This window comes from Fusarium graminearum, chromosome 1 (genome assembly GCF_000240135.3).
Source record: "Fusarium graminearum PH-1 chromosome 1, whole genome shotgun sequence".
Classification (NCBI taxonomy): domain Eukaryota; kingdom Fungi; phylum Ascomycota; class Sordariomycetes; order Hypocreales; family Nectriaceae; genus Fusarium; species Fusarium graminearum.
The window spans coordinates 3,537,707-3,564,961 of NC_026474.1; the positions used below are offsets into that span (position 1 = coordinate 3,537,707).

Here is a 27,255-nt window from a genome sequence, read left to right on the forward strand (position 1 = left end):
TTAGCATGGCGTTATGGATAGGTTATTTGTATTTAAGATATTTTGAATGCAATCATTTCCAGAGTTTTAGCTTGTGTCAGCCATCAATCAGTACGTTGCAATCGTGAGATGTACGGAGATGCGGATGTCATGCCCCGATCCATTGCTGACTAATCTCCCTCCAGCGTCCGGAAGTGTCGGGGTCGGCGACAAACATCGCCGTCCTCCACCATCGCATCGTCAAAAGACCGGCATATTAAAGCAACAAGCTCCGATGGAGCTCGATCCTCGTCTGGGCGCGACTGGCGATAGAGCCTCATCACTGACAAACTTTGGGCCAGATGGAACGTCAGGACCGTCGCCGAATCATCATGTCTCATCTGGTGGTGGCTCACTGATACCCTTCTCTCATACCCACGACGCGCATGATGACCATAATAGCGCCGATAACACACCCAGCGCATCAGTTGAAAATCGAGAATCACCCCAGCATCAACATTCACAGCTTCACGACGAACATGATGGAGATGCAAATGATCATAAGCGACCACGGGCTTGTGAAGCGTGTCGCGGTTTGAAAGTGCGCTGCGAACCTGATCCTAACGATGAGGGACCATGCAAGAGATGCCGGAAGGCCGGAAGGAGCTGTGTTGTGACAATGCCGACGCGCAAACGCCAAAAGAAGACGGACAGCAGAGTCGCCGAACTAGAAAAAAAGATAGACGCCTTGACAGCGAGTCTACAGGCTAGAGCAGCACCTGTAGGTGGTCAGACTTATGCGCAAGGCCCAGGTCTAGCTCACAGTGTTGCGGACTCATCAAGAAATGTCACACCCAAACCACCCAATGATTCCAGCACACCTACAGCTTCATACAACAATATTTGGAGACCACCCGCATGGGGATCATTTGCGTCAGCTCAACCTCTCATGCAGCAGACATCCGCAGAGCATAACTCAGAACGCGCATCCCCAGCTCGGTCGAGTGCGGCTATGGCTCCAACGCCAGCAACTGGACAGAAGAGGAAATTCTCTGATGGCCGCGAAGCTTCAGTCGAGCAGCCTCGTGCCGAGGAGACTCCAGCTGAGGCCCTGTCGGCATATCTAACAAGAGCAAAGGGTGGTGATATCGTCGAGCGTGGCATCATCACCATGGATAAAGCCACTGAACTATTTGCTCGCTACAACGATCATATGATCTCTCATCTCCCTGCTGTCGTCTTCCAGCCTGGCTTTACAGCATCTGAACTTCGAAAGACAAAGCCAATACTTTTCCTAGCTGTCATGGCAGTTGCGTCCGCAGAGTCGCCCGTCCTTCAGAGGACTCTCCAAAAAGAAATGATGCTTACCTTTGCAGAGAAGGTGATACTTTCTGGTGAGAAGAGTCTTGAGCTGGTGCAAGCGATCAATGTTGGCGTGATTTGGTATTGGCCTCCGGAACACTTTGAAGAGCTCAAGTTCTATCAGCTCGTGCACATGTCAGCCGTCATGGCCATTGATATTGGACTCGGTCAGAAATTCAAACAGCGCCGTGGATTAGTCATGCCAGATACTTGGCGTACTACACCAGGCACCTTGATCGCTGGACCTATGCCCCAGAGCCGCCGTTGGACACCCCCGGACTCGTTGAGTCTGGAGAGTCGACGCACATGGCTGACGTGCTATTTTCTAGCAGCTAACACCTCTATGGCTCTGCACCGACCCAACCTCATACGATGGACCCCTTTCATGGACGAGAGTCTTCAGCTCCTACAATCGTCACCAGATGCTGCGCCCACTGATGCTTATTTCTGCCATCTTGTTTGGACACATCATCTGTCTGAAGAAGTTGGCGTGCAATTTTCCCTGGATGACCCAACCACAGATATCAGCATGAACGACCCAAGGACGCAATATATTCTCAGAGGTCTTGAGCAGGAGTTGAAACGATATAAAGAAAAGGTCCCCCTGGACTTGTTGCAGCGTAAGCAAACAAGACCCCAAGCTACCGTTCCCGTCCGTTAACTGTTAGCAGCAACTCTCCTGATAAGCTTTGGCGTACTTAACTTATACATGCATGAAGTGGCGCTGCAATCCCGAGCCGAGAGTCTACGGCCGCCGTTCTCAACGGCTAACCTGCAAAACGGGCTCGTCAGTGGGGACAAGCTGTCTGCTGCGTACATCAGTTCAGTGTCAACATGCCTGGCCTCGATAAAGGACATGCTAAATACCTTTCTGGCCATGGATGTATTTAGCGTACGATGTCTGCCTGTGTTCAACTTTGTCCGTGTTGCATACGCTGTTGTTATGCTCATCAAGCTCTATTTTACGGCATCGGCGACAGGCTCAGATCTTGGCCGAGTAATTGATAAAGAAGACATGCAAGTCGGCAAGTATCTCGACGGCCTTCTCGATAAGTTTCGTGCAACTGCAGCAGATGACCGTTGCCGACCAGCCGCCAAGTTTCTCGTCGTCCTTGTCATGCTTCGCAGTTGGTTCTACAAACAAGCAAAGTCCGAAGCCAAGGACTCTCAGCCAGCTCCGCCATCATCTTCAGTCAGACAGTCTCCTTCCCAGCAGCAGCAGTCAACCCCTGCAAATAACTCATCAACACAACCTTCCGAACGCACATCTGCGGCGAACACCCCGCTCCAACTTCTCTCCGAAGTGGCCACCGGCGCTGGCTCTCGTAATCGTAACCCCTCAGCCAACCGGCCGTCAATAGCAGGATGGGGCTCGAATATCCCACAGCCCCCACAGCCCTTCTTCCATGATACCCCTGACAACGCATCAAGCTCTGGCGCTCCCATGCCATACTATAACGAGCCATTTTCAGCAGATCTGGCCGCGGCTATGGCGCCTGTGATGCCGTCACTTCCTTCTGCAGCTGATGGCACGGGCAGCAACAACAATGGGGACATGTTTGACTTCCCAAACCTCATTCCAGGTTGGGACTTGGAAGGTATGGGTATGGGAGTTGGGTCGCAGGGGATGTGGGAAGATGGCATGCGTATCTTCCTGGAGGAGCCATGGTTTAACACCATGTTTCAAGGCAATCCTGCGGCTGCTAACAACAATATGAGTTTTTAGTCGCCTGTTGCTGTTCCAAGATTAATTACGGAGTTTTTGGTCACATTTTGTAATATATATTCTCAAGGTATCGGGACAATTGGCCGGTGGAAGCATAACAGACGAAATTAGAAGGTCAGTTCATGCTACTTAGATCAGACTGTAGGCTGTTTATATTTGTATCATAATGATCAGAAGCCAACGTTTCTGTTGCGTGCTAGATTCTAAATCTGCTGTTGTATATCATTTTCGTTTCAGCTGTTCTCGACACAATGCTTCTAGGCCCTCGTAAAGTGGCATCTACTTGAGAATATACTCTCCAACAAAAGCAGTAATATAATCCCTCTTTCCCAAAGGAACGCCCTCCTTTCTCAGAATAGCATAAGCCATTGACAAGTGAAAGTTGATGTTGGGAACAGCCGCTCCCATAGCAAACGCCTTGCCCGTCAAATCCATCGTGCCAGCAGACGGCAAAGCGGTGGGCGCAACCTCCTCTCCGTGACGGTTGACGGCATCCTTGTCAGCCTTTTCGAGCAGTTCTTGAGCTTTGGCGATGCGCGAGTGCATGTCGTCGAACGTAACGACCTCATCTTCAAACTCGACCGACTCTCGGCCGGACAGTCTGGCTACAAGCTTCTCTGCGAAGCGGGTTGCTGCGTGTACCTGAAAGCTCAGAGGGTTCATGTCTTCGTAGAGACGTGCTTCAGGGAAGCTGGCGGCGTTGGGGTGCTTCTGGGCTTCCTTGAGAATATGGGATAGCGAGCCTAAGGCCAGCTTGGCCTCAACGATAGTTGCATCGTAGAGTGAGAATGTCATCTTGAAATAAAGTAAGGGGGTGAGCGTGGTTGAAACCTTTGGATGTATTGAGTGAGTGGTTAACAGTAAGTCTCGTTGTACGATAGAGGAGTATAAATAGGATCAACACCACCCATATATCACTTCGACTTAGCGCATGGCCCACTATTAGTCTGAATGAAGTCATGCAGGTCAGCTTCCATCGTGTTCTCTGTTAAAAGCCTCACTTGCATCTTGATACTGGGGCCCCTCTCACCAAGCTCATCCTTCAGTAATAAATAGGGGTGCCTTGTCTGTATCAAAACAACACTTCAGCTAGGCACAATAGCCATGACATCATACTGATTGATTGGCAAGTGAGAGGTCAGTTGGAACTAGCCGGGCTGAATGTTGTCACCTCAAGTGTCAAATGTCACAAAGAAAGAGTTCAAGAAGTAGAGTCCGGTGGATATTCGACGTGGCTAGACATGGGTTAACGACAGTCACCTTCCCAAATCAAAGCGATATCAACACATCCTAGGAATGGAACTTTTGTATTACAGACAGGTATATTGCAGGTAAACTGGAGCTATGGACATCCCTGCCCTCATATTTTCTGAAGCCTGCTTGTTGTTTTGGGCTATTACCGGAACGAAACAAAAAACCAACCTGTGTTGTCGAAGTCCAGTCCAAGTAGCTGAAGGATTGAGACCTCAGCTTTGGACCACCATACAAGGGTAATCACGAATAGTGATGCATAAAGTAAACGGTTTACTCTCCGATTCTGAACCACACGATGAACTCACTTCCGTATTACTAGACCGAAATTTCGTTCATGTCAGCTCTGTAATTCCGGCGTGGCCTGGACAAGAGCTGCTTTCTTTCAAGGCCAAGCTTAGGTAGGATACAGAAAATAAATCGCCCAACGACGGGTCTATTGGCCTATGATGACTAAATTGTTTTTATATCTTGAATAAGTAACTCAAGTTTCCTGTACTTCGAGAATACCTAGTGCCTCGATGAATAGCCCATGTCTAAAGTCCTTGATCGATGAACTCGCCCCTGAGCTGATGGGTAATAAACTTGTGCCTGCACCCTTCTGCGCATTCCATGACCTGTCTCATACGGCGACGAGTACTCTGCCACTTGAGTGGTAGACTGTGCAGGAGCAGTAGTCCAGTATGCGGTTTCGAGGGTCTGTGGTAGGGCTGCAGGTCGAGAGTATGTACCTGATCCCCCATTTTCTGATCGTCTCAACAACCACCGAGTTATGTTGCCCAGCTCTCCCATAAACCACAGCCCAATAAGAATAACCACGATTGTCACCGGAATGGCAACGGCCCAGTACAGCCACTGAGAATAAGGCATGTCTCTCACGTCAGTCGTGTTCATACCGAAAATACTCGAAACAGCGCTGATGGGCAAGAAAATGATAGTGACAAGGGTGAAAGCGTAAATAGCCCGCTCCTGTCGATCTCGCGTAAATTCCATCTTATAAGTAATAGCACGCTCAAGATCAATAGAAAAGTCACTGAAGCGTCGGAACTCGAACTCACGCTGCTCGATAAGGCGTGAACACTCGAGGAAGAAGAGACCGCGAAGACCGCCTGCATCTGTGGGTGATAGCTTGGAAGTCGAAGCCATATCAAATAGGAAGTCATCGTCGAGACCCATGTAATCGTTGGCTGGCGCTTCCTGGGTATAATTGATAGGGGCGGTTCGCGTGCAGTCATCATCGTGTCGATGAGAGTAAGTTGGAGGCGGGGGAACAGTCTCCGAGTAATGCCTTTTGTTGCTACTATGTTGCCTCTCTGCATTTCTCAACGCTGTCTCATGTTCAAGTTGACCTATGACGATATCAAGTGTATCGATGGCGGTCAGGGACTTTCTCAGGCGAGAGATGAGCGACTTTTGTCTACAGAGCGTCTGATTGACTGCTTTAAGCTCTTGTTGCACCATGTCGATTTGATGTTGAAATGACCTATCCGAGGGTTTCGACGTGATCGCGTTGTCCTAGAATCGTTAGCCACCGAGAAGGCAATAGTGCGTCTTTAGTAGAACTTACCAAGGAATTCATATATTGAGAGTACGTGTCACAAATATCATCAGACTTGCCAACCTGATCCTGTAACAAACCCATGATGATGAGCGAAAGAACCTCGAGTGGCAACACTGCGACTTTGTCTAGCAGACTCTTCTGACAAAGCCCCTGAACAAGCTTTTTCGATCCTTTCTCAATAAGGGCTTCTGCTCTTTTTATTCTGCTATTCCACTTGAGATCGTCCTTGGAACTATAGACCATGCCCATAACGATGTATAGCCATGCCTTGGAGAATTCCACCGGTAGCTCGACTTCAGATCGCTCTTCTTTGGAGGAGTGGGCAAGTATGTTTTGGAGAGCGAAGACGTTTTGAGTCAAGTATCTGAGCGATGTTCGAAGACTTCCAGCTATGTTGTCAAATGACGGGCGGAGAAAATCGCCATCGATCGTGGGCAACTTTGAATGTTAGCATATTCCTTGTCAAGCTTGATAGGCGTATGCCCTACCTCAATTAACGCTCTTAAAGCTCCCCAAAACTTATCGACCATCGGGCCATTGAACTTCAAAGGAATGAAGAAGCTGTAGATTATATCGGCAGCGTTGAAAATGTCAACCTTCTCCTGATATGCCCGCCGTACAGTGTCACTCCCATTGTCTTCAACTCGACCAGCTAGTCCAGTCAAATACTCGTAGCACTCAATCCTGGTCGCTGACTTGCAAGTTTTGTATGCCTTGCGCTCCGACAAGGTCGTCTCACCCGTCAAGAAACTCTCAGCGGCATTGAGTTGGACTTCTAAAAACTTGAGCCCAGCATTCTGGACACCAAAGCCCTTGAGACCTCCTGCTGACAATGCTAGAACATGGGCGAAGTCATCGATCTTGGCCTTTCCTTTCCCGCCGTGTGTGGTTGGTAGCAAGTGGGGTTCTGGACGAAGAATGGCACGCGGAGGAGGCTCAGGTAGACGTCCGAGCCTCATAGTTAGCTTAAACGGCGCAGATCGATTGTTGGAAGCTAATTTTAGGGTTTTAGGCCATGTTTCAGCAGTAATAGCCTGATCCTTATGCCAGAATTCAGGTATAGAAGGCCAGAAGGTCTGGAACTTGGATAGAAACGCCTATATTAAAACCTTTATTAAAATGACGACCTGGGAGATAACTGATAATTGTTGCATTTGAAGTATCTCCTGAGTTTGGGGTTGTTGGGGCTAATAAGAAATATTGACTTACAAACCACGTCTGGCACTCTTCAACCCCGAAAGACCAGACAACCGAATCTCCATATTCCACCAGAATTTTTCCTTGGCGTTCCGTTGTCAGAATACGAGCTGGATGCTCTTTGATCTCAATGGCTTGACCATTCAAATCCTCTCGAGTCATTGTTCCACATGTCACTATCAAGCCTATTCAAAAATGGTACAGTCAGTGATTCATTCACAGATAAAGAATTCGCTAAACCTACTGTTGCCGATGATAAGACACCAAAGCTGAGAAATATGAAAGCATTCTCCACGCTCTGCGTTTCCCAACTGAACAACAGCCTGCTCCATATCTCTTGCCGCGGTATTTCTTGAGTACTGAAACTGGAGCAATGTCTGAGCAGGGAATAGAGATGAGCTGGTAGCCGCGAGCAGGCCAGAGTATTGCTCAAGTGAGAAGTATGGAATACAAATCCATCTAGCTGAGCCACTGACTGTCTCAGTAGTTGGCGTTTCATGCTTGAGAGATTTCAGTGATACTTCAATGCATTTTGGTTCCAAGTATCCGACTTTTGCACCTTTGGGATTTGTCCTTGTTTTGACGCAGTTCCTTTTGACGTCTGCACGAAGCCTTGAGATGGCCTTTTTCTCCAGCTCAGACAGACCAGAGATGCGGCTAATTTCGACCTGGGCAACTGGTGAGTACAATGTTTCAAGTCCCTCTTGTATGGCCTACCCATAAATCTTCAAAGTTCATGACATCTTGCGGCACATGGCTGATACGAATTAGCAGAAAGACATTGTCAAACACTGATATGACTTACAGCCATCTGAACAGGGACCGTTTCTGCCCTTTCAAATCGTGAATCACATTCAGCGTCGCAGTATGAGAGCTTCCCGTCTCAGCATTTCCAGTATAGAGCGAGGAATCAATAAAAGCCAAATGAGAGCGCGTCTTGCCACCTTTACCACCCTTGGCAAGAGCAACATGTTCTTCAGACTCGGGTGGTTCAGCATCAGAATCGTCACCCTTTGAAGACTCTGTGATTATAGACTGAGCCTGGGTGGAGAAATCAAACTTATCGTAGGGATCAAAATCATCACTTGAGAAGCTATCTGCTCTCAGCCTCCTCGTGTACCAGTCGTTGTCGCTTTCACTTGTGCCTGAATTAGTCTCGTGGGAGCGATATCTATTGTGCCTCGGAGCCTCGTAATGAGAGTAGATTGGTGATCTTGACCGACTCTTCCTACGCCAAATGAATTCTGCCCTATCGTATGAGGGCTGTCTTCTTGATTCTTCCTTTTCACCGTCTTCTTCATTCTCAATTGGACGTGGAGACTCTGTATACTGCCTCTCAGGTCCAGTGGGGTCATTGACTGGTAACTGGGCAGGTATTTCCCATTCTGTGTAAGTTTGTACAGGGACTGCATCTCTATACTGTCGTTGAGGCCTTCTGCGGTAAACCTCGAGAGGCACGTCATCCATGGACCGTCGAGGAGGTGGCCTTGGTACCGATCCGCTGCCATTGCGAACGCGAATCCTTTCAGCTGTCTCAGCCGTGCCTCGCCTCACGGGATATCTTCCCTCGCGTCGATACTGCGACCAGTAGTAAGTTGAGTGCCAGAGCAATTAGTTGATGAAAACAAACAGGGTAGTACTCTTCCACGGGTCCCCAGCGGATGACACGACCTCGGCCATCACCTGGAGGTGAAGGAGACATTTTATATGATTCAACTTTTAGATAATTCAACGAGAGAAATTAGTCGTGGCTGTATTTCATGGCATTGTTGTTTGGTTCATGAAGACATTGGTCAATCTAGAATGGGAGAGATGACTAGTTACCGTTTCAGCCGTAGCTTGTACCTCCTTCCACTATTGGTCACTGGTGTTAGTTGAGGCAAGGGCACGGCATTAGCGCTTACGATTAGCGGACCAGGCCGCTGTTAGATTACAAGCCTACTGGGTAGCAGAAAAGTTGACCTCCTAAGTCTTAGGTTACAAAAATAAATAGCCTAAAGAGCATAGTCTAAGTGGCATAAGCTGATCTACTAATTTCGTCTCTTATGCTTCTAGCGGCCAATTTTTCTGGTACCCTGAGGCAAGCCTCTCTCGTTATCACCGGGCATTCAACCTCAATCTTAACCTTGTTAGTTTATTGCATTGTACAAGCAAATGAATATCTCAACGCTCATCCCAAATGTCAGCGACTCTATGGTATATGTCTACACAAAAGCACCAGTACAGCCCGAACTCTAACACATGTTAACTCGCTTTGTTCGCTCTCGTCTTCTCTCTTCCTTTCTCGTTCCAGGGATGTAGTAGACCGGGATCACAGAGAAACACGTCTCTCGCGGTGGATGACGGGGAAGTAGTACCGTGGGTCGCTTCCGGAGACTGTATCCTCTGGGATCCCTCCGGTCTGTGTGGCGACTGATTTTATCGTCTTTCTCTCATGTCCCGGCTTTATCGCTTCAAACATCTCCCTCAACGCCATCTCGCTTGGCAACGGACTGTTGTAGTTGCCAGGGCTTCTGCAAAGACGTTTATACTCGGCAATATCCGGCATGCTCATCTGCATGATCTTCCACCAGGATGACTTCAACTCGCTGACGAAGAGTGGCTGCCGCGCGAGCCAAAAGAGCATGGCATCGAGAATGCTTGCCATGGCGAGTCTCATGGGCACCATTAGCTTCTGAGGTTGTTCCCGGACAATAACTTCCAGAGCTGTCTGGTAATGCCAAGAAAATTGGACCCAAGAAGAGCAATCCATGTCTCTATGCATGTAGTGCCGTCGTATCACAGATCCAATTTCGATCGAAGTGTTCTCAACCACTCTAAGGAGGTGCTTCGCCATTCGGGCCATGCGCAAATGTGTAGCGGCGGTATATGCCAAAACGCAGCGCGGGATATGTGAGGAATACCAGGGCCTCGTATGATCAAACTCGCAGATTTCGATTTCTGTTATCCTTGTCAGCCACTCCAACGTCTCCTATGATACGATAGCAAGACATACTACCAGTGTAGATGAATCGCAAACAGTGTGCGACAGCTTCGGGAGCAAATCGCAGGTCCACCGTGACTGGCGTTCCATCCTGACGTCGTCAATTTCGAGTAAGCAGACGGGGAGGTTAGACACTCACCAAGTTTGGCGGTGGCAGGTTGTCGCGAAACCAATCCGATTGAGGTACCACAATGTTGCGATGGACTTTGAGGAGCATGTTACCAGTACGTACCAGCACATCGGCACCAAAAGGAGTTTTCCAAAGGCTTTCAGCGGTCAGCTCTTGTTTCTCAACAGTACTTGGACAGGTTTGACTAACTTCTCGGTCGCTCGAGGCGCTGCAGCTTCAAAAAGTTGGCGAGTTGTGGAGGAACTGTTGGAAACTGGGGAGAAAGATCTGGCTGAAAGCACAGGCTGTGCGATATCATCTCCAAGCCGCGACTCATTCAGCGACATAGATGCTTCGGCAGTGGACATCTTGTCTGGTGACCACGGCGATTGAGGTTTTGGCAAGGACGGAAACATGCCCGCGAGCGAGTCCGCCGAGGGCTTCTTTGTTGAACTCCATGGGTTACTCTTGGGGGGTGAAGCAGGTCGCAGACTGGTTGGTGTTTCTGTATCTGATTTACGCAGCAGTCTGGCCTGTGGCAGTGCAGCGTTCTTGTTTTTGCGCCGCCCGTCGATGGAGCTCTTTTCCATGACGGCGAATATCGAGACAGTCAAGAAATAAAATACTAAAGATGTCGAATCAAGGTAGGTATGCAGAAATTTGGTTGTTAAAGGTTGACCGGCAAGCGGGTGCGTGTCGAGGGCGCACGACTGTGCGAGCAGAACACCACAAAGGATGCACAATTACAATTTCTGTGCGAGGTCTGCGTCACGCCGGGGCTATAGATAATCTTAGAGAGAGGGCTTGGGGAGTGAACCATGGGAACAAATACTGGAGGGCCGTCAACAGCTGCCAGCCGTCTGTCGGCTCAAGGACCCGTTTCTTTGTGATTCGTGCTGGGACGGATACCTGCACTACCGCACTGTTTGGAGAGGAGAAGATGTACGGTAAATAATGAATGTTTGGAAAACTATTGTATTTATTGTTAACTGTCATTACCAATGGTGGTTTAATTTGCTGCCTGGTTTTGGAGGTTGTCAATATTCAGCAGCAAGTGAAGGAAGCAATGTTTAGTGCAAGTTAGCATATCACGGCAGAAAAGAAAGAGTCAGCCGTCACTACAAACTACTAAGCAAACGGTAAGAATAAACTGGAATATGGAATTGTCAAGAAGGTGCCTGCTTGTATTACTGGACGCAAAATGACGCACATACCACTCCTTTTCCTAGATTTGCTCTCGTTCCTTCGTCGGTAACCCTCTGCTTCACCCCTTTCTCTTATGTGCCATAACAAAAATTCGGGATCTTGAGGCGACAGTCAACAACAGTGATTGTGAGCCAGTTCAGGTTCAGTATCCAACATGGGACCTAATACAACATTTGCCATAACATAGGAGTGCTTGGTTAACTACTGACTGCATGAGTAAATCAAAGAGCAGCCAGCTCATTTTTAAGAACTGGTAGATATAAGATACGCAACAAGTAGCGTTTTGAGAGTGTTGGTTAAATCATAATTGATGATTGAAGTTTGCTGCTGCCTATACACAAGTGGGATATTAAAGGCAGTGAATCACTGCCACTGCCTAACAGTGCCTGACAGTGCCTTCGTAGACCAGAAATTATCCCTCTTCCCTCTTGTTTTCTTTTCCCATATTTTCTTTTCTTCCTTTTTACACAAACATCATCCCATTCCAAAAGACGCTACAGTTCTGGATTCTATAGATCGGACTGGAATTTCACCAAGCCGGCTGTAAATTCCATTATTCTTTATCTGCCCCCTAATTATACTCCTACGTTTTCGGCAATCCGGATAGTGAAACAACCTGATCGGCGTCCGTATGTATCTTATTGCTATATATATATATATAGCTAACCTGCTAACACCTTCCAGATTCTACCGAAAACGACTCCGAGATGGATGAGGATAGCGAGTGGGATGATTTCGGCCACGACGACTCCAGTGATGATGACAGCAGTCACGGGAACGACTCAAATGACTTGCAGAACCTTGATCCTGACGATTTCGGCACCTCTGATGTCGGTTCATGGCTCCAAGAGAACAGGCATGCGTGGAAGACTGCCCCAGCGATAGAAGACTGGACTCGAATCCGGACTGCATGTTCCACAAGTAAGAAGGCCTGGGACCTAAACATGGCTATTGAGGCTGCCTTTCGGGAGTTCAAAATAGCTCTTTCCAGTGACATGAGTGGCGAATCCAACACGCCCTCGTCGCAGGGTGCAATGGCACTGGCTATGAAGCTACAAACTGAGGTTAACAACATCAATATGAATCTGCAAGCTGAAGTCGACAGTATCAAGGAGTAGCAAAGCAATGACAACGGCGAAATCAACCAAAATCTTGCCCAAATGCTTGAAAAGATGAACACAATGGAAACAAGATCGACTGCGGCTCTTGAATCTGAAATCGAAAAACTTACTGGAAAACTTGGCAAAGTTGAAGGTAACATCACAGAACTTCAGAAGAAGTCGACCCAGCAGAGCCATTTACTCGATGAGGTCGCTGAAAAGATCAAGTCCGGCAATGCTTCCAACACGTCTAACGTGCCGAAGCTACATCAGCAGTCACAGAATCACACCCAGGCACTGTTAAATACTGCTACTGGGCGGTTCTCAGCAGCGACAAGCATCTCGGAGGGTCACCGACGGTTACCCACCAATAATACACACCCAACAGTACCAAGAAATGGCTGGGCATCAGTTGCTTCACCAACCACTTCAGGCCCAACCCCATCAGGAGCTCGTCGACCATCGGCTCCAACTACTCCAGATCCAGAAGCACAGCCCAGTGGAGGTAAATGCCCTGCATCAGCTGCTACATCTCCGAGTCAGCCTTCGAAGAGATCAAAGGCGACTAACGACATAAGAGCCAAGAAAGATGAGCTATTGAAGCAATTCCTACGCAAGTGAAAACAACCAGATGCATGCAGGATTGGAAGTATGTACAAGTAGTTAACAGAAGACAAGTTGCAATTAGAATGCAGGAATGGACAAGGCTAAACAACAAAGATGCTGCTGGTCCATATCACAGGGGCAGAATGGGGTCCAAAGGGGTCCAAAGGAAATGAAAAGACACTGCTGTATTTAGCTAAGTAGCAGATGCAAACGAAGCCCCCTAATTTTGATACAAAAGAAAACAAAATGGCATGCACATATCTGCAGAAGTGACTGCGTTCCGAAGGACTAGTGCAAGACTCGAAATCGTACCCCATATCAGATTAGTGGGCATGTCGTTGTGAAGTGTTACGGTAATTTCCTTCATTGCACTTGCGCTTCGGTCAGCCAGAAGTGAGGTCTATTTGGTGAGTATTTTTCTTGCAGAGAGGGCAGAAGTCGAATGATGTTTGAATTGAACATTCCTTTCTGTACTCTAACCAGAAGTTCGTGTGAGGGCTGAAGCGCTGCGTTGCTGGTTACCTAGGTAGCTTGCTTTTGAGGTTTGACTCATGCTTCCACGTCGCAGCATCGGTAGTATCCCGTATGCCTTGTGTCTCTCAGAAATCTGAGTCCAACTCAATAATAGGTCGGCATGAAACTCTTTCCTGCTATCATTATCCATGGCCAGAACCACCATACGCCTTCATCATCCTTGAACGCAAATGAATCGAGAGGTTTGCTCAACTTGGCACTGCTTCCAAAGTCATCGTCTTCCTCGCTGGCGGTACTGGTATCTTCACCGGAGCCGTAGTAGCGGCGAACCATCATGTTGCCGACACTCAGAAATCTTAGGTAGCGCGAGTGCAACCCTTGTTCGTAATGTTTTCGAGGGAAGTCAGGGCGGATTCAAGGTGGGAATCAAGATAGCAGTGAAGACCAAGATCAATAGTTAAAAAAAAGACAGAAGTGATAGAGAGAAAAGAAAGAGTCCGAGGTTGATGTAGAGGGGAAGAGATAAGATAAATTGGAAGAGGAAAGATTCTCGATTTATATCAGCTGCCAAACAGTGACAGTGATTCACTGCCTCTAACACTCCAGTTTATTTTCCCACAGCAGCACAGTTTAAACGCCAATCCCGCTCGATAAATACTCAGCTCTTTCCTGTTTGCAGAGGGTTGGTAAATAGAAATGGGGTCAAGAGTCCACCATTGATCTGCCGATACAGTCACTGGTCAACAAACCATTTTAATTCAACGCCATCTCTCAACTTCATACCACAAAACTACGCTTTCGACATTGACTTACGCCATCGCATGATAGCTGTCAGTGCAGATAGCTAACCCTAAAATGGCCCAAGCAGGCAGAAATTCCACGTTGTCTAATCAGAACGGTGTGGGAGATCACGTCCAAAGTGACAAAGATATTACTTCCATCAAGAGCGGCCATCGACCGAATGACAACGTCAACCTACAGAACAAGGATAAATCTGGTATGTAACCTGGGAATGATAGAGTGTCGTTGTTTTAAGGTGTGCCTGACTAACCTGACTTAGTAATCCGACCCATTCTCAAAGAGACATTCGATCGAATTGACACCCTGATCGCCCTTGACAAAACACTTGGTCCCAATGACCCAAAGACTAAACAGGCGATCAAGGCAGTCGAGGAAAGCCTCAAGGCCTGGAAAAACGAAATGGGTCTCGAGGAGCGCTTCCGGGCGACGATGAAACCGATGTCTAAACTCGCGGCAAAGCCAAGTGCGGAGCATCTCACTTGGCTCAGAATGTCCATGATCTTGTCTGCGAGGAAATCAAGCAACCGGGACCACCTGGAGAATTGTCGGCGAAGGTTGAAAGTCTACGTAAGTAGCAGTATTTCACTGCTTCTTGCATTTAGTAACGATAGCTCTTATTACCGAGGGATCTACGGGTTACCCCCATAGATAATAGTAAAGGACATTCTGGTACTTTCACATTAAGAGTTAAATTTTAAATGTAAAGAGAGTGCAACTGAGTCAGAGTAAGAATAGTAATACCTTGAAGCTGAATATTGAAAGACTTGTTGGTGTATATTCGCTAGTAACTATATACTGCTATGCACCATCTGACGTTATGTAGAATCGGCACTTTTTGTATCTAGGAACCAGCCTCAGAGTTATTGGGGAAAGGAAAGGTATATCGTGTCTCCCTTGAAGAAGAAGTAAGAGTGAAATCCATAGCTCCAAGTTGAGGTCTAAAATCGTCCGCCTTAGCTTCTTCTTCTTCATCATCTTGACCATCGTCAGAAGGCACTATACCATCTTCTTGGTCATCGTCGGAAGATAACGGCCTATTGCCTCCATTGTCGTTAGGTGGATTGTAGGCTAGACTGAGGGTATCCCTCATGGTTTCGTCGTCCTCGTCCTCCTTAGAATCGCCACTGATATCAGAAGAGTCGGCGTTTGACTCATTGACTGGACTGGGGATGTCCCTCATGATCGCATCAGAACCTCTGTCGTGGTTAGGAGAGTCGTCTTCAAGTCCGTCCTAAAGACTGTAATAATTGCCCTCGGAATCTTCCATAAGTTCCCAGGGAAAGCCTTGCTTAGGCTCATCGCCAAACTCGCGGCGTTGGACGGCAATATCCCCATAGCCATCGTAGGTCGCAACATAAGCGAGAGAACTGTGAACGAAAACCCAAACTTCTCTCAGTCTGGAGGCTCGCATCAGGTGTATGATCCGCTTCTCATACCAGTAGCCAAGCTCATAAGGGTTCAGAAGTAGATTTGTAATGGGTATACCCATGTTACGGCGGATGACACTTGGACTGAAGCGGCGATAGTCAAAGAGGAAAGCCAGGCGTGTCATTGATCCTTTCCACTCCCTCACGAACATTCATGAATGCGGTTTTCTATGCAGTTAGTAAAGTATGAGTATAGAGTTGTCGGGTGTTCTTACGATCATCTGAACGTGGTTCAGCTGTGTAAACTCATTGCTCCTGTCGCAATCCGCTTCCTGCAGGACGATCCAGTCTATACCTAGGACTCAGCGGCTCACCCGCATCAATTCCTTCCAAGTTGTAGTGTCGGTTGATGGAAACTTCAGTTCGTTGTAGACGGGACTCGTCGCATGATCCTTGTCGTAATACAAGCGAACTCTGTCAAGATTGTCGATTACCACCATCTTCTCAAAGGGGTGTGAGTCGACCCAGTTATCGACATCGACAGCCACGAGACATTCATAATCCAAGCGACACATGATGCAAGCGGCTAGCACATGAAGGCCCCGGATCCTGATAGACTGCATGTTCCTCCAAATGGGTTTAGGGGGACTGCTCATTACGGCATTGTAAAATGTCTGCCCATCCTCCACACTGAAAGGTCCGAGATCCAAAGAGATGGTTTGAAGGTTGGTCATTCCATGAATCGTTTGGGCAAGAGGGACTGGCAGGGACCCAAGAGCGTCTCTCTCAGGGTGACTCTCTTGTCCGGATGGATCTTTGATAGTAATGGAGAATGATCTTGACAGATTGTTAGCCGGAATCATTTCAACGTCGTAGGTAACTTACTTGACAGATTTTCTAGCAGCGTTGAAATCGTCGTCGAAAGGGAAAGCGCTCAAAGCTCGAAGTAGCCCGACCAGGTTGCTTGATGTGTCCTCAAGAATCACATCTGTGAAGTTCTGAGTCGACAACAGCTCTGCCCATTCTAGAAGAGCATCAGCCGGCATTGGGGCATAAGGAAGGTGGCATTCTGTAAGCTTTTCGTATAGCTAAGGAGGAATCTCCAAGATTTGACGTCGCTCCTGAGGATCCGACATCGTGAGGGTAACCAACGGCAGGTTAGTATGCGCTGGTGAGAGGAGGTGGTGAAAGGAAAAAAGAATGAAAGGGAAGAAAATTGCGAGAGGGGTAATTTATATTTACACAGGAGCAAGTGACAGTGATTCACAGTCTACTTCTACCTATGGCACTGCTTGATAGCCGGCAGTGATTCACAGTCCATTTCTCCGACACTGCTTGACAGTGATTCATGATCCACTCAAACTACCTCCAAGGTAGACTGGAGCCCCTCCTCATCATTCTCATTTCCTCTCCTTCATCCTTCTTCTTTATCATCTTCGTCTTGATCCTTCCATAATTCAATCCATTCTATCGCTGTATATAAACAAAACAACAGTGGCCGTCGGGTCCAACAGCACCCGCGTTCAAGATGTCCTAGTCCAAAAAGCTCTACCAACGTCTCAGGCAATTTCACGCCGTGCCCGTCCCTGAAGGGTTATTATGATTAGAGAGGCAGGCGTAGAGCCACCATTTATAGATTCTACAGCCCTCATCTATCGTGATGCCAAGGGCCGCACAGCACGTAAGTGTAACCGCTAGCCCTCCAGACAGTACTAGTCAAGAAGACAACAGAGAATTTGAGACCTAAGCTTAGGTTATAGAATAAGAGTAGCCTAAGGCCTGGTCTAAAGTGTCATAAAATGACTAAATCATGTTGTCTCTTAGGCAAGTACCTTCGTATAGGATTTCCTACCACCGACACTGACGTGATACTTTCGCAGCAACCCAACATATCACACGAATCATTTACTGTCAATCTCAATATTCCCAAGCTGAAAGAGGGCCATGAATTGAAATCATGGCAAGAAACAGGAGCAAGAAAGCTAGCAGACTCGTGCAACTTCCTCCTGAGCGGCTTGGTTATTGGGGGCGAGACGGGACTGGACAAATCACTTATGGCTCTTGCAGCAAATTTACACCAACTGGATTAAATCCTCCCTGACTGGGCCCTGTTGCCGTTGTAACCCGGCCTGGCTGTGCTGTTCAGTGGTGGGAAGAAATCAAGGTGCATTTCAGTGAGGTAAGCTCTCTCAGTGCTATATCGTGAGTTATTAGAAGCTGACTTGGATTAGGAAACCCAAACTAAGTCAGTGATCATCGGTGATGCCAATATCGACTTCGCAGACATCTTGGAATACGACGTTATTATATTCTCCAAAGCTTTCTCAAGCAGCAATTCTGCGAGATCCAAACACTGGAGCAATGGTGCAAGACTGTTGAATCTCACGGAATTAAAACAGCTCGCAAACTCTTCCCAAATGATAAACACAAAACGATATCACAGCTTCTACATTCAAAGCGGTACTGGGTTCCCAGTCGATCATCCCCAGTTTTGATTGTTGATGAAGCACACTATGCTAAGCTTGCAACTGGTTCATCAATCGATACTTTTGACGATATCCAATAGGCAATCAGTATCCTACCATGTTAGTAAGGGAGAATCTTATGATAAATCAATATATATGTATCTACCTTGCTAGAACTGATGGGAGGCTATAAATACAGACAAACCCATCTTAAGATGATTTAACCTACCCTAAACATATAGTAAACTTTACTCTAAAGCCTTATAATAAACTTATGATCAATTTCATCCCTACATTCTAGGGGCTCTTACAAAACGCTTATATCAAGATGGAAATGCTAAGTATATAAAAACGATTGTATTGCAGAAACAAATACTTGACACATAAGTAATTCAGACGTACCAATTCAGTACATATGTATGACTTACACAAATCAACCAAGAGTGAAAACTTGATGGGGAAGGAGAACAATGTGCCAGTATTTTGTGAAACGACCAGAACCCTCACAATCTTATGTGCCATCTAAATCAAGTTTGACATTGCCATATAAAGGAAGAAAGAATACCTAAACGATTATTGGTCACGTCACAATCACAACACAGATTGGGAAATGGCAATATTCATTAGGTAGTTCAAGAACAAAAGGAATCGAGGGCATTCATTGAGTTTTGTGCTCTATTTTACAAGTGGCAATACGACGGGCGAATCTCCCTCAACTCAATCCCGTCGCTCCATCCAGGCGCGACCCCTCGACATGTTCCCTCCGCCTCAAGAGAGAAAAACGACAATAGATATTCGATATAGACAGCGACATCCCCAAAGGCCCCCGCTATTCTCCGCACAAGTTGCTTTTGATTACATTTAACCGAGGAAGCTCTTGACGAAGGACTGGACGACGTCCTTGAGCTTGGCCTCAGTGTCCTTGGAGATGGCGCCCTCCTTGTCAATAGTGGCAAGGAGCTCGGTCTCGTTGGTCTTGAGGTGGGCAAGGAAGTCAGACTCCCACTGAAGAATCTTGTTAACGGGGATGGTGTCGAGGAAACCGTTAACACCAGCGAAGATGAGAGGAACCATCTCGGTGACAGCCATGGGGCTGTACTGCTTCTGCTTGAGGAGCTCGGTAAGCTGTAAAATAGTCAGTATCTTGAATTTCAAATATTTTTTCTAGCTTGTTTCAACTTACACGCTCACCACGGTTGAGGGTCTGCTTGGTAGCAGCATCCAAATCGGAACCGAACTGGGCGAAAGCAGCAACCTCACGGTACTGGGCCAAGAAAAGCTTCAGGGAACCAGCAACCTGCTTCATAGCCTTAAGCTGGGCAGCGGAACCGACACGAGAGACGGAAAGACCGACGTTGATGGCAGGTCGGATACCCTTGTAGAACAGCTCAGCCTCCAAGAAGATCTGACCATCAGTGATGGAAATAACGTTGGTGGGAATGTAAGCAGAGACATTTGTCGGTAAGCGACGGCTTGCTTGGAAAGATCGTCGAAGATGACGAGAGAGTGCTTGCCATTATCGCGGAACCATTCACCTATCCAACACGTTAACGGTTGTTGTCATAGGTAGGAGACAGAAATACTTACCAATGGAGGCACCGGTGAAAGGAGCGAGGTACTGGAGAGGAGCAGCCTCAGAGGCAGTAGCGGCGACGACGATGGAGTACTTCATGGCGTCGTTCTCCTCGAGAGTCTTGACGAACTGAGCGACGGTGGATCGCTTCTGACCAACGGCGACGTAGATACAGAAGAGCTTCTTCTTCTCGTCGTTGCCATCGTTCCATCGCTTCTGGTTGAGGATGGTGTCGAGACCAACGGCAGTCTTACCAGTCTGACGATCACCAATGATCAGCTCACGCTGTCCACGGCCGATGGGAACCATGGCGTCGATGGACTTGAGACCAGTCTGGACAGGCTCGTTGACGGACTTTCGGGGCAGAATACCGGGAGCCTTGAGCTGAGCACGGCGTCGCTCCTTGGTGTTGATAGGACCCTTGCCGTCAATGGGGTTACCGAGAGCGTCGACGACACGGCCGAGCATCTCAGGGCCGACAGGGATATCAACCTTGGGTAGTTGTTAACTTGGGCTGCTGCTTATTGTTGATATTGCATGGAGGACTTACAATCTCACCGGTACGCTTGACGGTCTCACCCTCCTTGACGAGACGATCGGAACCGAACAACACAACACCGACCTGGCCGGCCTCGAGGTTCATGCACATTCCCTTGACACCGGAGGCGAACCTGATGTTTGTTAGTTATGGGACGCATGACGGAGCCGCTCCATATTGTGCTTAGTACGTACTCGACAAGCTCCTCAGCCTGGACGTTGGCCATACCGTGAACACGGGCGATACCATCACTGTAAATTCATGGTTAGCACTGGTTGGTTTCCAATTGAGTTCTCCCAGGGCATCCGGGTGGTTCGACGATGTGATGTTGATTTTGAGGTCATCGTGCACCAGCTTCGTCTTGCTCCCAGTGTAGATCCACATACCCGACGGAAAGAACACGGCCAGTCTCAGCGAGGTTGGACTCCTCCTGGACACCACGGATTCGCTGCTCGAGGATAGAAGAGACCTCGGTGGGAGTAGCCTTGGCGTCGGAAGCGTAGAATCGAGCGGCGTTGATGGAGGCGGGTGCGGCATTTCGGAGCTGGTGGTGAAAAACAGGTTAGCCGAAGTCCGAAAAAGTCCTCGACAGGTCGACAGCGACAACGGCCCCAAATAGCTCAAAAAAGCTCATAATCCAGTTGAAAAGGCAATCCAACTAATCAATTGAGCTCGTGGGGTAAATTGTCGATGGATGCAAGATGTTGGGGGACGCTGGTCGATGGGATTGTCGATTCGGGGCTCGGAAGAGCACGTTTTAACTTACCGCGGCGACCCTGCCAGCAGCAGAGACAGCGCCGACGGCGCGCGTCGACTGTCGAAGGGCGTTCCGGAACATATTAGAGGTATACGGGAGGTTTTGGAGATGAAAGGAGAGCAATTGCAGCCGGGTGCAATTGGGAGGAGGGGAGATTGGGGAGTGCGGTGCTGCCTTTACAGGAGAGCAAATGGAGATTTTTGAGGAGGGTGGTGATGGAGAGCAGAGTCTGTTCTGAGGAATGAAGTGGGGCCCAGCTGCTCCGAAGAACCAATTAAGGGTCGATGCGCGGTTTTGCCTGGATATTCCGACGTAGCCTTAACAATTTCTTAGCCTCTTGCCGCCTGTATTTCGGGGCTTTCACTTTGCCCACCGAGCTGATATGCTGTTGACGATTCGTCAGATCGGGGAGTACCTCTAGGGTTTGGAGTATGAGAGTTGATGCAGGTGTCTCTTTTGTCTATCAGCTGGTCCGATCATCAAACCCCGGATCCCAAATACCCTCTTTCATGGTCACTAGCCGACATTGTACTTGCATCTCACATCTCATTGACCTCCCGTACCGCCGAACGATCGGTATTACCCGGGTACGTGCCAACAGTTTGTGCCTGAGAAATGCGGTTGCACATTGAGCTGCAGCCAATACCAGAACAGCGTTGGCCCAAAGAGCTTCTCATTTTCGTGGTGGGGTTTCACGCTTACCTGGTGACCGGCTCCGGAGCAGCGAGAGAACAGGCTTATTACAGCGCAGTAATAGCACTGGAAAGTTACAGCACCTTAGTATTGGGCACAGTAGCAGAAAAGTTAACCTCTCAAGCCTTAGTGTACAAAAATAAATAGCCTAAAGAGTATAGTCTAAGTAGCATAAGCTGACATACTAATTTCGTCTCTTATACTTCCAACAGTCAATTTTTCTGATACCTTGAAGAGCACAAACCAATGTCAAGCTAACAGAAGCAGGCTTTATTGCGCCCATCAATTGATCAATAGCAAGCTTCCGTGGCTCAAGATCGAGTGCCTCCTCAGCCTTGCTCCGTGGATTTCCCGGCTCAGACTTATCCCACAGTTATCAATATTTCGTTGTAGTAGCCTTGCCATCTCAAACTCCTTTCCGATGACGGACTCCCGTGTCCCCCGAGATATTAGATATTGTTAATCTGGGGTGCATCTCCACTGGTACAATTGGTCCATACATATTTGACTGGCTTCTTTTTCATGATGGTGTAGCTTCTGCTGATTCGAAACGTCCATTGTGTGACGACACCACAGTAATTAATATTTGTGCGAAGCTGAAAGCCGGGCATGATTTATTAGAATCCACCGAGATGCCAAGTATTATACAATGTAAAATGGCACTTTGGAGAGATCAGCTCTGTCTGTTTTGGCTTGTACAATTGATGGCTTCTTGCAAATTCAGATGAGATGTGTGATTGATCAACTTAAAGATGGCAGGAGCTTCAAAAGAGAATATCACTTTTCCCTTGGACCTGTGACAGAATCAAATATACTGCAGCAACAAGATAACGATAGAGTCGAATGCTTGTTTACACGAAGTGTGCACCTAATCATGATATTGAGTCTTGATTTAGGTATGTACACTTTCCGAGCTTATGATATAATTATGAAATTATCATAAGTGCATGGCTGCCTTTATGAGAGCCTTTATGAGAATTCAGTGATTCATCATAGAAAATGTAGAGGTTGGCTTACGCCACTCGACTTTGCCAATTTCTCGACACAGCAATCTGCTGCTAAACACGGCTGGCAAGAGACCATTGACAGTCGGAATATGTAGACAGGCAAGCTTGTTTGTGGAAGTGATATCCATTATAAACATGCAACTACAATTGTACAACATTCATGAGTTCACGCATTGATGGGAAGAGAGCTGATGCTACTCAGTCGAGTAACAGCAGACATGCAAAGAGTGATGCATCAAAGTCCCAAAGGACATGTTTATAGCGTCTCACGTAGACGTAAACAGACGAGAGGCCAAGTAGACAAAGTACCAATGATCTGACGATTGATGGCAGATGTCACATTCAGAGTGAGTGAATATCGGAAAGCCGGCAGAGTGCCGGTCGGTCTCTCAGGCCGTGGCTCGACTAAAAGAGTCGAGCTGATGCAGCAATGGCAACAGAAAATACATGCCCCATGTGTGTTTTCCCCTTAGTTTTCGCCGTGACCAATCCGTAAATTCAAATAACCATTTTCCTTTTCAACCGTTTATCGGACAATACCATCGAAGCGAGACTTGAACCACTTGACGGTCTCCTCGCGCTTGATGCGGTGAGAGGCACCGATCTTGGACTTTGTTCGGCGGCGGCGGGTGACGCGCTCACCAGGTCGGGTCATGCAGCAGTAGAAATCCATGCCGTAGATACCAATTGAGGGGTCGTACTTAATACCGAGATCGATGTGCTCGCTGATACCGAAGCCGAAGTTGCCAGTCTCGGAGAAGTTGCGCTTGCGGAGCTCGTACTCCTTGACCTTGAGGCCACGCTCGAGAATCTCCTCAGCCTTGTATTTGTTAGTCTCAATGTTTTTTTATGATTCCGATATTCTTGTATTTACCTTGGGGCCTCGGACGGTGACGTGGACAGCAATCTTTTCGTTACGTCGGATACCGAAAGTTCGGACGGTGTAACGAGCCTTGCCTTTGGAGGGAATTTCAGTCAGATGGAATTTCATCACCGTATTGCAAAATCGGGCAAAACTCACTGTAGACGGGTGTCTGTCCGGAAAGTTGCTCCAGAACCTTAGCCGCACGAGTGAGTCTATCACCAGACTCTCCGACGGAGATGTTCAGAACGAGCTTCTGAATCTTCAGCTCCCGCATGGGGTTGTTTGCCTTCTCGGAAGCCATGGCTGCTGTTATTAGTCGACCTGGTGATGGGACTTGTCGAAGATCGTGGAGTTGTCGAAGGTCGCAAAGGTTGCAAGAGAAGATTTCGGATTTCGGATTTTGTGAGTGGTAAAATATTCGAGGGTTTCTCTGCCCTTCTAGCGAGAGTGGGTTTCTAGTGGGTCTGTGCTACCTCGAAACGGGTCTAGTGCAGAACTGGTACATTGTCGGTGTACCTTTCAGCCTTCCGCATCAGGCTCCGCAAATTTTGGACATCATAACTCACCTTCAGAGCTCTAGGCATTGAAGGTTGTTGCGATCGCGCGCAAACTTACCGCGATACAACACCAATTTTTGAAACATTGAGCAACTGCATCAGCAAGTTCTCACAAATACCGCCAATATGTCGAACAAACAAGGAAAGATGGTATGATCATCCCTTAATTCTCACGCGTCTCAAAAACTGCTTGTTGTTCATAGCTAATCGCTTCTTTCTTCTAGGCCGGTTACGTACGTATACCCCCAACGCGCATGCGACATCGACATCGTATCTCAGTGATGGATCAACAAAGCTGACTTGGATTAAACAGATCAACTGGCGCATGCGAGTCACCCTCAACGATGGACGAGCAATGACCGGTCAGATGCTGGCTTTCGACAAGGTACAACATCTTCCTCCATTATCACCATGTCCACTCAAGCTGATTAGAGTATAGCACATGAACCTCGTCCTTGCCGATACCGAAGAGTTCCGACGCGTCAAGCGCAAGCAGAACAAGCCCGCTGCCCCTGGCGCAAGCGGCTCGGGTTCCCTCGTCGAGTCCGAGGAGAAGCGAACACTCGGTCTCACAATCGTCCGAGGCGCTCACATCATCTCCCTCTCCGTTGAGTCGCCTCCTCCTGCTGACCCCAGCGCCCGACTTGGAAAGAGTGCTCCTGGCGGTATCTCCTCTGCTCTGGCTGCTGGTCCCGGTGTTGCCCGACCTGCTGGCCGAGGAGCTGCCCCTCCCTCTCTGGCTGTATGTAAACCCCTATTCTCTTGAGAAGTCACCATGAATGCTAATAATTACTAGGGTCCTGCCGCTGGTGTTGGTGGCATTCCCCCTCCTGGCTTCCCCGGTTTCCCTGGAGGTGCTCCTGGCTTCCCAGGTCCTGGTGGTCGTGGTGGTAAGTTCGCTGCATCCCGATACACTCACAGAGTCTCTAACCATCTTCAAGCTCCTCCTCCCGGCTTCCCTGGAAACTTCCCTCCTCCAGCTGGCTTCCCCGGAGGCGCTCAGTTCCCTCCTCCCGGTTTCAACCCTGGTGGTCCCCCACCTCCTGGATTTCAGCCTCCCCCCCGAAGATAGGTTATGTAGACGCTGGATAACTAGGGTAATTCAACTGGTCCGAAAAGAAGCTACGATGTCGGTTACAAGACTGAGAATGTCTTACCTGTTCGCCAAACCGCAGGACCATGGATGCCGGAAGCAAATGTCGATATTTTGAGTTTGGGTCATACAAAAAATGTATGTGAAATTTCTTCACGGCACTCTACCATTCTCCATCAGTGTTAACAAGCTTGCCAAGAACTTTATTACGGAGCACTTGAGGCGCATGATGGTGCATTGGACTAGAAGTGGTTTGCGTTTTTAGGGTAATCAGCCGCTTTAAAGGCTATGAATTGATGGTGTTGAAATATCATGGTGCATTCGTTGCCACAATAGCGTACAAAAGTTCAAGTTAAAATTGGAGAGTTTACAAAGCATCTCCCGAGGTCCAGTATTCGACCCATGGCAAGATCAAGGAAACGCTTGTGACGTTTTATAGACCCAACACCTAGGGGAGTCTGGAGTATCAAGGCCAGCAACTCTTTTGGCATATCGGGGTGTGCTCAGTAGCAGCTGTGTATAACAGTGAATTTTGCCTCTGCTTCAAAAGACAGAAATAAACAGGTTAAACATGTGGTCTAAGTGACCATAAGCTTACTCACTAATTTCGGCTGGTACACTCACTCGCATCAGCCAATTCTTCTGATGCATACCTAGAAGAACAAACATAAGAAGGGTGGATGGTTACCGTGGTCTGTAGGTCTGTCACTTCATTCCCCGGGTTCATAGCGACTTTGCAGTAGTCGTTTCGATGTGCATAGTTGCTGATATTTATACATTATTGTAATTGCGCCCAGGGTATTCGAGTTCGTAACGACAACCGATCAGCAACACTAAATCTTTTTAACTGCAGCAAGTTTATTCCTGAGAAGCTATAGGTATGTCCTTCACTCATTCCATCCTGCTCAATCCCATATCTCATTCAAACCAAACCAACTCCCAGAACGCCCAGCAAACCTGACCTAACCTATACCTCATCTTTTCAACTTCAAATACCGACAGCGTGACTAAACACCTTGGCAGCCAACTGGCTGAGCAGTCTTGACTTGTCGTCCTGAGGAAGGTCCTGGAACACAGAGTACACACTCTTCCCCTTGGCGTCACGCACAGCTCCCAGCCTGTTTCCTGCTACGGCACCCGCAACGAGACCTGGCACGTTGGCAACGATAAAGCCTAGGGCGCCGCCACTAGCACCGCCCAGCATGCCCCAGAATCTGCCGGTAGGGTGGTTATCTCTGCCCTCGGCCATGCCCTCTTCGCGCATCATCTCCTCAAACACATCGCTGAACTGTGCATTCTCGGTCTGCTCACGGTCCTGAGGGGGAGGTTGACCTCCTGTGGCTTGGTTGGTGAAGAAGTTCCATGCCCACGAGTATGGGCTCTGACGTGGTGCAGCCCCGCCCTCGGTTTCGGTCTCGGGGATGTCATCGAAGGGGTTCGTAGGGGTGGTGCCGGTGTTGAAGAGCTTGCGCTGGGCATCGTACTCACGACGGCGTGTGGGGTCGGAGAGGGTGAAGTAAGCATCGTTGACAAGTTGGAACTTGCGAGTTCGCTCGGCTCGCTCTGGGGAATCACCAGCAACGCGATCCGGGTGCGTCTTTAAAGCGGCGCTGAAGACGTATGTTAGTGATATCGCCGGCTTAAGTCATCGTGGCTAGAGTCATACCGCTTGTAAGCATCTCGAACTTGTTGTGTCGTTGCTTTCTCAGTTATTTCTAAGATGGCATCTGAGCAACGCTTGATTAATTGTCACATTCACATGTAGTGGGGTCATGATGGGAACTTACAGTAGTTGGGGGGAGCTCCAGAAGTCATGATGGCTTAGTGTGATGGGGAATAGGTTGCAACGGAGAGGCTTGTAGCGAACGAAAGTTTAGCGATTTTCGTCAAGATGGAGATGCCAAGTTGTAGGTTGGCAGGTAAATTAGGTATGTTTGTATCTGGAGATACGAGAGATAGAGGTGGTGGTGCTGGTGAATCAAGGCCCTCAAACTGTCCAGTCCGAG

At 48.1% G+C, this 27,255-nt stretch overlaps 13 protein-coding genes across 13 annotated transcripts; 5 read left to right on the forward strand and 8 right to left on the reverse strand.

Moving 5' to 3' along the window:
• Positions 1-118: 118 nt before the first annotated feature.
• Positions 119-3,046, forward strand: FGSG_11891 (uncharacterized protein; the record flags this gene model as incomplete). The annotated part of the gene is made up of 2 exons (XM_011318529.1): positions 119-1,940; positions 2,040-3,046. The coding sequence occupies 2 exons, from the start codon at positions 119-121 to the stop codon at positions 3,044-3,046; spliced, it is 2,829 nt and encodes a 942-aa protein (XP_011316831.1).
• A 279-nt stretch (positions 3,047-3,325) lies between these two features.
• On the reverse strand, positions 3,326-3,841 carry FGSG_01072 (uncharacterized protein; the record flags this gene model as incomplete). The annotated part of the gene is made up of 1 exon (XM_011318530.1): positions 3,326-3,841. The coding sequence occupies one exon, from the start codon at positions 3,839-3,841 to the stop codon at positions 3,326-3,328; it is 516 nt and encodes a 171-aa protein (XP_011316832.1).
• A 966-nt stretch (positions 3,842-4,807) lies between these two features.
• On the reverse strand, positions 4,808-7,217 carry FGSG_11892 (uncharacterized protein; the record flags this gene model as incomplete). The annotated part of the gene is made up of 4 exons (XM_011318531.1): positions 4,808-5,812; positions 5,865-6,296; positions 6,347-6,955; positions 7,068-7,217. 4 exons carry the CDS (start codon positions 7,215-7,217, stop codon positions 4,808-4,810), a joined length of 2,196 nt encoding a protein of 731 aa, XP_011316833.1.
• Positions 7,218-7,748: 531 nt separating this feature from the next.
• Positions 7,749-8,757, reverse strand: FGSG_11893 (uncharacterized protein; the record flags this gene model as incomplete). Its single annotated transcript, XM_011318532.1, has 3 exons — positions 7,749-7,812; positions 7,861-8,633; positions 8,686-8,757. 3 exons carry the CDS (start codon positions 8,755-8,757, stop codon positions 7,749-7,751), a joined length of 909 nt encoding a protein of 302 aa, XP_011316834.1.
• Positions 8,758-9,366: 609 nt separating this feature from the next.
• Positions 9,367-9,723, reverse strand: FGSG_01074 (uncharacterized protein; the record flags this gene model as incomplete). Its single annotated transcript, XM_011318533.1, has 1 exon — positions 9,367-9,723. One exon carries the CDS (start codon positions 9,721-9,723, stop codon positions 9,367-9,369), a length of 357 nt encoding a protein of 118 aa, XP_011316835.1.
• A 2,337-nt stretch (positions 9,724-12,060) lies between these two features.
• On the forward strand, positions 12,061-12,471 carry FGSG_01075 (uncharacterized protein; the record flags this gene model as incomplete). The annotated part of the gene is made up of 1 exon (XM_011318534.1): positions 12,061-12,471. One exon carries the CDS (start codon positions 12,061-12,063, stop codon positions 12,469-12,471), a length of 411 nt encoding a protein of 136 aa, XP_011316836.1.
• Positions 12,472-14,388: 1,917 nt separating this feature from the next.
• On the forward strand, positions 14,389-15,243 carry FGSG_01076 (uncharacterized protein; the record flags this gene model as incomplete). Its single annotated transcript, XM_011318535.1, has 4 exons — positions 14,389-14,530; positions 14,594-14,901; positions 15,041-15,059; positions 15,158-15,243. The coding sequence occupies 4 exons, from the start codon at positions 14,389-14,391 to the stop codon at positions 15,241-15,243; spliced, it is 555 nt and encodes a 184-aa protein (XP_011316837.1).
• An 820-nt stretch (positions 15,244-16,063) lies between these two features.
• On the reverse strand, positions 16,064-16,435 carry FGSG_01077 (uncharacterized protein; the record flags this gene model as incomplete). Its single annotated transcript, XM_011318536.1, has 1 exon — positions 16,064-16,435. The coding sequence occupies one exon, from the start codon at positions 16,433-16,435 to the stop codon at positions 16,064-16,066; it is 372 nt and encodes a 123-aa protein (XP_011316838.1).
• An 865-nt stretch (positions 16,436-17,300) lies between these two features.
• Positions 17,301-17,791, forward strand: FGSG_01078 (uncharacterized protein; the record flags this gene model as incomplete). Its single annotated transcript, XM_011318537.1, has 2 exons — positions 17,301-17,382; positions 17,526-17,791. The coding sequence occupies 2 exons, from the start codon at positions 17,301-17,303 to the stop codon at positions 17,789-17,791; spliced, it is 348 nt and encodes a 115-aa protein (XP_011316839.1).
• A 1,006-nt stretch (positions 17,792-18,797) lies between these two features.
• On the reverse strand, positions 18,798-21,214 carry FGSG_11894 (ATP synthase subunit alpha). The gene is made up of 7 exons (XM_011318538.1): positions 21,044-21,214; positions 20,664-20,821; positions 20,472-20,528; positions 20,290-20,410; positions 19,754-20,231; positions 19,350-19,701; positions 18,798-19,291 (listed from the first exon to the last, which is right to left on the reverse strand). The coding sequence occupies exons 1-6, from the start codon at positions 21,161-21,163 to the stop codon at positions 19,469-19,471; spliced, it is 1,167 nt and encodes a 388-aa protein (XP_011316840.1). The 5' UTR covers positions 21,164-21,214; the 3' UTR covers positions 18,798-19,291; positions 19,350-19,468.
• Positions 21,215-22,602: 1,388 nt separating this feature from the next.
• FGSG_01081 (60S ribosomal protein L11) lies at positions 22,603-23,981 on the reverse strand. The gene is made up of 3 exons (XM_011318539.1): positions 23,756-23,981; positions 23,609-23,691; positions 22,603-23,554 (listed from the first exon to the last, which is right to left on the reverse strand). The coding sequence occupies exons 1-3, from the start codon at positions 23,898-23,900 to the stop codon at positions 23,261-23,263; spliced, it is 522 nt and encodes a 173-aa protein (XP_011316841.1). The 5' UTR covers positions 23,901-23,981; the 3' UTR covers positions 22,603-23,260.
• Positions 23,982-24,176: 195 nt separating this feature from the next.
• Positions 24,177-25,617, forward strand: FGSG_01082 (uncharacterized protein). The gene is made up of 7 exons (XM_011318540.1): positions 24,177-24,306; positions 24,381-24,389; positions 24,470-24,541; positions 24,596-24,898; positions 24,953-25,046; positions 25,098-25,387; positions 25,449-25,617. Exons 4-6 carry the CDS (start codon positions 24,599-24,601, stop codon positions 25,226-25,228), a joined length of 525 nt encoding a protein of 174 aa, XP_011316842.1. The 5' UTR covers positions 24,177-24,306; positions 24,381-24,389; positions 24,470-24,541; positions 24,596-24,598; the 3' UTR covers positions 25,229-25,387; positions 25,449-25,617.
• Positions 25,618-26,064: 447 nt separating this feature from the next.
• On the reverse strand, positions 26,065-27,177 carry FGSG_01083 (uncharacterized protein). The gene is made up of 3 exons (XM_011318541.1): positions 27,037-27,177; positions 26,916-26,976; positions 26,065-26,859 (listed from the first exon to the last, which is right to left on the reverse strand). Exons 1-3 carry the CDS (start codon positions 27,062-27,064, stop codon positions 26,238-26,240), a joined length of 711 nt encoding a protein of 236 aa, XP_011316843.1. The 5' UTR covers positions 27,065-27,177; the 3' UTR covers positions 26,065-26,237.
• Between the last annotated feature and the right edge of the window lie 78 nt (positions 27,178-27,255).

What these genes read in the sequence shown, in the direction of transcription:
- FGSG_01081 (XM_011318539.1), bottom strand. Translation starts at nt 23,900, where the DNA reads ATGGCTTCCGAGAAGGCAAACAACCCCATGCGGGAGCTGAAGATTCAG. An exon ending in CGGACAGACACCCGTCTACA is followed by an intron (nt 23,692 to 23,755) that starts GTGAGTTTTGCC and finishes TTCCCTCCAAAG; the next exon opens with GCAAGGCTCGTTACACCGTC. An exon ending in TCACCGTCCGAGGCCCCAAG is followed by an intron (nt 23,555 to 23,608) that starts GTAAATACAAGA and finishes AACAAATACAAG; the next exon opens with GCTGAGGAGATTCTCGAGCG.
- FGSG_01082 (XM_011318540.1), top strand. Translation starts at nt 24,599, where the DNA reads ATGAACCTCGTCCTTGCCGATACCGAAGAGTTCCGACGCGTCAAGCGC. An exon ending in CTGCCCCTCCCTCTCTGGCT is followed by an intron (nt 24,899 to 24,952) that starts GTATGTAAACCC and finishes AATAATTACTAG; the next exon opens with GGTCCTGCCGCTGGTGTTGG. An exon ending in AGGTCCTGGTGGTCGTGGTG is followed by an intron (nt 25,047 to 25,097) that starts GTAAGTTCGCTG and finishes ACCATCTTCAAG; the next exon opens with CTCCTCCTCCCGGCTTCCCT.
- FGSG_01083 (XM_011318541.1), bottom strand. Translation starts at nt 27,064, where the DNA reads ATGACTTCTGGAGCTCCCCCCAACTACT. An exon ending in TGGAGCTCCCCCCAACTACT is followed by an intron (nt 26,977 to 27,036) that starts GTAAGTTCCCAT and finishes AGCGTTGCTCAG; the next exon opens with ATGCCATCTTAGAAATAACT. An exon ending in GTTCGAGATGCTTACAAGCG is followed by an intron (nt 26,860 to 26,915) that starts GTATGACTCTAG and finishes ATACGTCTTCAG; the next exon opens with CGCCGCTTTAAAGACGCACC.